This window comes from Glandiceps talaboti, chromosome 8, assembly GCF_964340395.1.
Source record: "Glandiceps talaboti chromosome 8, keGlaTala1.1, whole genome shotgun sequence".
In the NCBI taxonomy this organism is placed as follows: Eukaryota; Metazoa; Hemichordata; class Enteropneusta; family Spengelidae; genus Glandiceps; species Glandiceps talaboti.
The window spans coordinates 13,161,021-13,168,909 of NC_135556.1; the positions used below are offsets into that span (position 1 = coordinate 13,161,021).

The following is a 7,889-nucleotide window of genomic DNA, read 5'->3' on the forward strand; positions in this document are numbered from 1 at the left end:
GAATACAATTTGACGAACTGATGTGGTTCATTTATTCAAGTACATCTTCACCCGCTCTACCTGCTTGGACAAAAAGATATAAATCGATATATTCTGCATAAATTGTAAAAATAAATCAAATGTTAAATTTCATTTCAATCACTCGACTTATTTATTTGTTATTTTGAATGTTGTACAATCAAATATATCATTTCATAATCATACACGTTTTGCGATATAAAATTATATATTCAGGTCGAAAACAATATCATAATGTTTATATAATACAAATGTATAAAATCACAGTAAATATCTACATATCCAAGATTACTTATTAGCAGATTAATTATTTACAACAATATCTCAAACTTTATAAACTGATGGCTATATACAGAAGGTTTCGTCTTAGCTTGCAACTGGTATGACACGACATATCAATGTCTCAGTGTGTGAGCCTAGTCACAAGCTTTCATGTTGAGATAAACACAATAAAGATAACAACACAGAGACATCCATTACACAATGTCTACTCTGTATTTCGTTAATGATAACAACAAACAAATAGGAGTGTAACAAACACTGTTTCTGTGTTATCTTTAATGTGTCTATCTCAACATGATATTGATGCATTTGCAAACTCCGACGAAATCTCTTGTAATTTGCCTAGCTGATAAATACAGAACACATCAATGCATATAGAATTATCAATAACTCGTCATCTTTAGTCACATGATCACACATAAAATATAAGTTATGTACAAAAAAATATCTTAAAAGTGCAACTTAGCTGAAAGACAGTAGCAATTGTTTATGCATCCATTATGTAAACTTAAATATCTTTAGATTCACTTTATTTCAAGTCTGTTTTTATTTGTGTCAAACAACTTTTTTTTTAGGTCACATAATTTTTCACTCATCAATACGCTTTTGATGCAGACGCTCACTGCTAGGCCTAAAGTTTTCGTATAGGGTCTAGTGTATAGGTTTGAAAGAATCCAAACAGAGATACAAAATAAATATGGTTTATAAAGACGTCGTTTGAAAATTCGTCCTCTCCGCCGGGATCGAGACACGTTGATAAACTTTTCTTGGTTGAGATGAGATGGGATGGAATTGAGTGGACGGGATGGATGTGGTGTGTACGTGTTCGTGACTTAAAAACAGTCACCTTACCTGCATTGGCCTCGATGCGGCCGAATGGTTTCAAAAAGACTATAGTAATGGTATGCACAGGTCTAGAGCCTAAACCAAACATCCACAATCTATAATGGTTCGAGGACCAAGTCAGTTCTTTCGTCATAAACCACGCAAAATAAAAGTATTGGTATTACTACTCTCATTTCCATCATCGCAGTAAAGCAACCTGGGACTTGAAACCCTTTCCAAATACCTAACTTGTATTTACAACTAACATAGTCCGATTAATGGTTAGCTGATGGAAGTCATTTTTGAAAATATCTCAAAAAGTAAACACCCTTCGACATTTTATGTGTAAAATTCTGTCGAAGAATGTAGTAAGCTATCTTTCAGGGTGACGAATTCTTGGCTGAAGATGTCGTTCTTGTGTTTCTTTTTGTGACGAACATACCACAACAATGAAACTTTTACACTAACAAGTACTACAGTAACAGCAGTAACAATAACAGCAGTAACAATGACAGCAGTCTTCTTGATGTCGTGCATGTGGTCTTTGTTCCCCGAAGTATTCGTAAGGTTTAGTTTCACATTTTTTGTGGAATACATGGCCGTGCTGTTTTCCAACGACATCGTTATATCTTGACGGTCGGTATTGACAGCGACCACTGAATTCGCCTGGTGGTGTTCAATATCTGAAAGTGGATACAAATAATGTCATTGAAAAATAGAAATAACACTGAATGTATTTTAACAAACCACGGGTTGTTCATTTATACCTCTAGAACACATTATAGCAGGCACACAAGGCGAAGTAAATTACTATATGCAGTATTGACATATGATTTTAAAAGTCTTAGAGTTAGTGGTTTAAGACAACATATATAGGGAGCAGAAAGTTGCCAGTGTACGTTATTTCCTTTAATACAAGATATCCATCACCAGCACACAAAACACCTAGATCATAAGCAATTCTCAAGTAAGAACTCCACGACAGTCGCGAGTACAGTCAATAGTGCTACCTGTATGGCAAATGGAACGACGGAGGCGTGATTTTGGGTTAAGAACAAATGCCGGGACAACAAGCAGAGAAAACACACGTCGTTTACATATATTTCCTTTGGAAAGCGAAACTACACTATTTTCTCCTAATTTTTACGAAGTATTTAGGACGAAAAAATGTAAAATTTTGGTGAACGAAACTCTCATAGAATTGTAAGCTTACTTCAATGGCGAAGTGACACCAAGAAGAATAGCGAAAATAAACTGCGAGTGAACAAAAAGAATCCACAGTAGTTGGCATTATTCCAGGCTGTTTGCAGTAATTTGTACAATAGCCAATATATGACACTGTCATTTAACTAGTAACGATACAGTGTCTTATACTTCTTTACCATATGTGGATTGTTATTTGGTTTGGATAATTAGTTGTTTGAGTTTGTGCCACAAAGAAGTGGATTCATTTTTCACGACTATTGATATTTAAAACGTGGACAAATCCATCTTTAGTAGGGAGAAGTAACTACACATTGAAACTTATATTTGCACAAAGTCAGCGAACCAAACAAGGAGGAGAGTTTTAAAGCATTTTTTTTATAGCAGGTGAATGTAGCCATAGAGATTTTTTACCCTGCAGGAACAACTGATCTTGGAGAGATGACAAGCTTGGTATCACTGTATCATGCCGGACTGGCATACACTGATAATCTATTGGCAATTCTTGAAGTACGCATTCTGGCACTCGTGGTGGAGTGTACTCAGAACTGTCTGGAAAACACCATGAACACTTGTCACACATATCAGTCAGCTGGTTCAAAAAGAATCCTGTAAAAATGATAACATGGTCAAACAATTTAACCGAATTATAGCATAATGTTAATAATATAATCTTGAGCGCCAACACATCATTGTTTTTGTATCAACAAATCATCCAGTTTAATCCCCTAAATTCGGTATTACTTATCTTACAAAGTCTACGCTTTCAAATAAAAAAAGATTCAAAGCCACATCCCCTCAATATTAGCCAGAGTCATTTAGTCAGCTGAACTAACGTGCCAACTGGTAGATACAGTGAACTGTTCCTGAAGTGTACTTTCTTTCCTCGAGACGGTGGTGAGAAGCTAACTCATTTTTTTAAAAAAAAGCTATACCTTTCAAGATAAGGATCTCCAATAGATTGACAGGTCTCTATGCCTAAAGGGTTGCCAACTTCGGAATCAGTGTGGTGATATAGGAATTTATGGTGAGTTTCTTTCATTTATAGCAAACCCAAATATTGTATCTGAAATCGATGAATTTTTTCCGCCAATATGGCAGATCTTACAGGCGGTCACTAATCAAAATAGAATAACTTTCTTAAAATTTGACATTTTAAAGTTGAAGAGAACGTGCATTCAACAAGCAGAAAGTTCAGAATAGATAATGTTTTAAAAAATTTCTCAACATTTCATTTTTTTAGTAAACTACTGCATATGAGTACAATAAGAACACTTTAACTTGATTTCATGCAAGATGTTTATGAGAAATTTTGGACAATTCTTACCATGATCGCACTTCTTTGCACACTTTGAATTGATTGTTTTGTTACAACTTCTCACAGTCTCACGATGGGGAGGACAAGTCGTGCATGGTTGACATACAGAAGTTCTACTCCAGGACGTAGAGTATGTTCCCTCGGGGCAGATCTCACACTGCGTATCGCGTTCATTGTCACAATCACGTGACACCCCTGTACCTGGCGGGCATTTACTGCAGGGTTGACATGCTATGTTGCCATATGGATCATTAGTCTGGTATTTGGGAACCTTTCCATGGCATTCCATTGAAGAAAACTATAATCATTGTAGAATGAAAATTACATTAAAAATTGTTATTTCCCTCTTGTTTCGAGGTCAGGTACGGTGTACATTGTCAAAAATCTTCTAGGCCATGAAAAACAAAAATGCCGTTTTCCTTTCACATTATGGGAGATATAGTTCTAATTTTACACAGTGTACCACATAGTGTATGTTCTGTAGCCGAACACGGAAGTAAAACTATTTTGTATGGCGCTGAATTTATTGAAATTATTTCCCAAGAAACACAAGATAATAACAATACAAAAGAAAATGTCACTAATAAAAAAATGTTCTGATGAGGACCATGGAAATAGTTCACTTAGAACTAATCTAGTCCATGGTCCTGACAAATATGGGAAGTAACTAAATAAAAGGTGTATATGGTAGAGTTATTGATTAAGACCTGACACAGCACATACCAAGAACTTTAGTAGTAAAACCTCTACGTGTGTTTTGGTAAAAGTTTGACACTTGATATACACTAATACCAAATTATATTAAATTCGACCAAGCTTTACATTTACGTGACAGGTGTAAACGATATATGTACAAATGTATTATGCTCGTCACGTAGTTTCCAAAGATGCCAATTGTCTAGAAACGGTGTTTGCAGAATATGCTACTGTTTATACACTGGTACAACAAGACTTCACCAATAAAATTACTGGGCTGTAGTAAAGACTCGGGTGTGAATGCTTCTAGTCTCGTCAAGTGAAACGAAAGCACAGTTTTGATCAGCCAATGATATGAGTCGGCCCATGTCGAAATTGTGTTGGCGACAGAGACATTTCTTAGTGGTGTGTACACGTCAGTGTTTTAGGAAAGGGTCCGGCGAAGGCAAGTGCTTTTAAAAATTGTTTGCGCACATATATGTATCAACTACCTTGCATGCTTTATTGACAGGCCAGTACGTAGAGTGCATACAAAACAAAATATACAAAAGACTTACCGTATACGCAGGAAAGATTATTCCTGTCATAGTAAGCGCGAATTTGAATCGACGGAAGCCAACTGCACATACCAATATCATTGTTAAGTATCGTAAGGTGCTCGTGGCCAACGCTTAGATATGGATACCCGAAATCGCCGCAATAGTAAATCGAGTTTAAGTACCACAGTCGTTCGGACGTCTTATGTTTACGTTTCTATGTAAATGACCTTTGACTTGTTGTTACCACACCTGGCTGCTCAGCTCTAACTTCCTTTTTAGTGAGACCAAAAGCATGATTATAGTATCTCCCCCCCCTTAAAAACAGTTAAGGAGAATACTTTTAATCACACAAAATCGAAAAAACAATAGTGTTGTTATTAAAAATGTCATATATTTCTGAGAACCTTGATTTAAATTAAAATGTAATCCTAACTGCGAAAAATAAGTCAGATAGTTGATTTTGAAATCACACTCCCAAGCTGCAATATACAAAGTGATAATGGTGGCGAAGTTTATGTCAGTTATAAATGTGACAACGTTCATAGACGTCCATACTATTTATGGACAATACACATATTGTAACTGAGAGGGGGATTCCCCAAATTAATTTATATGTATAATTTGTTTGTGAACGTGAATTATTATGTAAAGTGGCCATAAAACTGTTCTTATGAAATGATGGAATGTAACACAAGACTATGTACTTCCAGCATGCTGTGCCAAGTGTTATTAATCCAATTCAGTTGCTTATTTTACCTGTTTGTAACACATTCCTGTCCGTCCACAGTCTGATGTCGCCAGTTGTAGTAGACTGGCACCTGAGTCCCTTGGAAGATTCATTCACTTAATAAATGTTGTCCTCAACTTGCTAATTTATTTGACAAGTTACTTGTCATATCCCAAGGTCTTAGGTGTTCATCCAGCTGTTTCGCAATTATTCGCTCACTCTCGTACCCTGACAATAAAGTTTCCATCACATAGATATAAATGTACTAGTAAACATTATCGACATAGACTTCCAACTTACTACAACTGGCGACATCAGACTGTGGACGAACAGGAACCTGTTACAAAACAGGGAAAATAAACAACTGAATTGGCACTTTACACAGCATGCTGGAAGTACAGAGACTTGTCTTACATTCCATCATTCTATAAGTAGTTTTATGGCCACTTTACATAATAGTTTATGTTCACAAACAAATTGTCAGTTCCCCTGGCATTTCATGAACACTTAAAGAGGCCATAAAACTGTTCTTATCAAACCATGGTGTGTAATTCAAGTCTCTGCTGTTCCACCATGCTGAGCCAAGAGTTATTAAGCCAATTTATTTGTTTAATTTCCCTGTTTGTAACAGGTTCCATTCGTCCATGGTCGGTGCCGCCAGTTGTACCATACTTTAAATCTTGAATGCAAAAGAAGACTAACTACATGCTCTCTGAAATCATGAACGAGTGATTACATTCGTGATTTAAGGTAAAGATATGTTTACCTGAATACAGAGTATGCATACCGACATTATAATATGCATTCAGGGAGCAATGTGACTATATTTAAACATAATGTTATAAATGTTGTTTTGTTTTTGTGTTTACAACTTTTTGAAGTCATTTCCAAGTGTACAGTACAAGGCGAATTCTTCACTGGAAGAAATATCAAAATCAGGCAACACTCCATCATGGCAGTTCCAAGTCCTCCGGAGTACGACTTCTGTGTCATCAGGTGTACGGGTTGTACACGTACCACGACGTTTTATCCGCCGTTCCCAGCTAGACACACCGTATCTGATGGTCAACAAAGACGTGTTAATTAATTTTAATCAATTCTGTGTGTAAGACGGATACATGATGGCGGTACTAAGTCAGGTAAGTCTTTCTCTACTTCTATACATATCTGTGTATCAAGTATTTTCATCGTCAACACACTAAGTCATCAGATTTCTGCAACGTTCTGTCTCGTCCTAAATTGTCCTATATTGTAGTAAATGAAAATAATACTTATTTATCAATTGACATTAAAAATTGCATTTTAATGGTTACCGTGGTAACTGTTTATACCTGTGCAACCCATAATACATTGAACACAAATACTTATGCATTTTATGTATTTGCCGTAACTTACACGATATTCTTACATTATAACCTTATTCCTTACTTTAATATAATTGACCTCTCTGAAGAGTTTCACTTTTACAAATTACAGGCTTTCATGATCCCACACTGTACGTTAACAGCGTGAGGTGTTTACAGACACAAATGGTCATAATGTGATTATCAACTGCGAAAAGTAACAGAAAAACAAATGTATAAATACTTGTTTCTCGACCTATATACACCTTTGTAGTCTGTTGTTGCTTACCGATATCTCCTTATTGACGCCGTTTTTCCAAAATCGTTTTGTCGAAAATCGTCCAGAGATGATTTCACTACCTTTCCTTTCAATTGATTGGCAGTGACGTCATAGTCTCGAACAAAATGTATGACAGAGAGATTGCCATCGTTGCTATGGTCACCAAGAAGTATACCTGAAAATGTTAGAAATTAAAAAGTAAACAGATAAACTGGCGCCACTTTTGTTTTTACCTATGCGTCATGATGCCATTGTTGTATGCTATAAACTACAATACAAATAACGACATAATAATGTTAGTTTTTTATATAACACTTTCCAACACTGTACTCAAAGCGCTTTAAACTTATTACCCTCGGCACGGACCTATAGTGGCACAGTGGGTTATATACTTACTCAACTCCCTGGGGAGCATATTACAACCTTTATACTAAGTCTACAATCGCGGTTCCAATATAGCCTATGGAATTTAGCCATTCAGAAACAAACGGCAGCGGTGAGACTCGAACGTGAAATTTTGTAGATTCTAAGCCGGTTACACCAACCAGTACGACTGTACAACTGATGCTTTAGCCTACATTGATGGATCTGTAGAGAGTTGAGGAAGACTTGTCGTTGTGATGTCAAATGTCTGTGCCAGAGGTAAATAATTTGCATC

At 36.2% G+C, this 7,889-nt stretch overlaps 2 protein-coding genes across 2 annotated transcripts in view; both read right to left on the reverse strand.

Moving 5' to 3' along the window:
* Positions 1–1,464: 1,464 nt before the first annotated feature.
* LOC144439211 (uncharacterized) lies at positions 1,465–5,281 on the reverse strand. Its single transcript, XM_078128483.1, has 4 exons — positions 4,900–5,281; positions 3,656–3,944; positions 2,743–2,937; positions 1,465–1,808 (listed from the first exon to the last, which is right to left on the reverse strand). Exons 1-4 carry the CDS (start codon positions 4,978–4,980, stop codon positions 1,465–1,467), a joined length of 909 nt encoding a protein of 302 aa, XP_077984609.1. The 5' UTR covers positions 4,981–5,281.
* Positions 5,282–6,056: 775 nt separating this feature from the next.
* LOC144438842 (uncharacterized) overlaps positions 6,057–7,889 on the reverse strand; it is a 2,288-nt gene continuing 455 nt past the window's right edge. Inside the window, exons 2-3 of the mRNA XM_078128027.1 lie at positions 7,241–7,406; positions 6,057–6,666 (exon numbers count right to left, since the gene is read on the reverse strand). Coding sequence (XP_077984153.1) covers positions 6,474–6,666; positions 7,241–7,406 — 359 coding nt within the window. The 3' untranslated portion in view covers positions 6,057–6,473. The remainder of the gene's footprint in view (positions 6,667–7,240; positions 7,407–7,889) is intronic.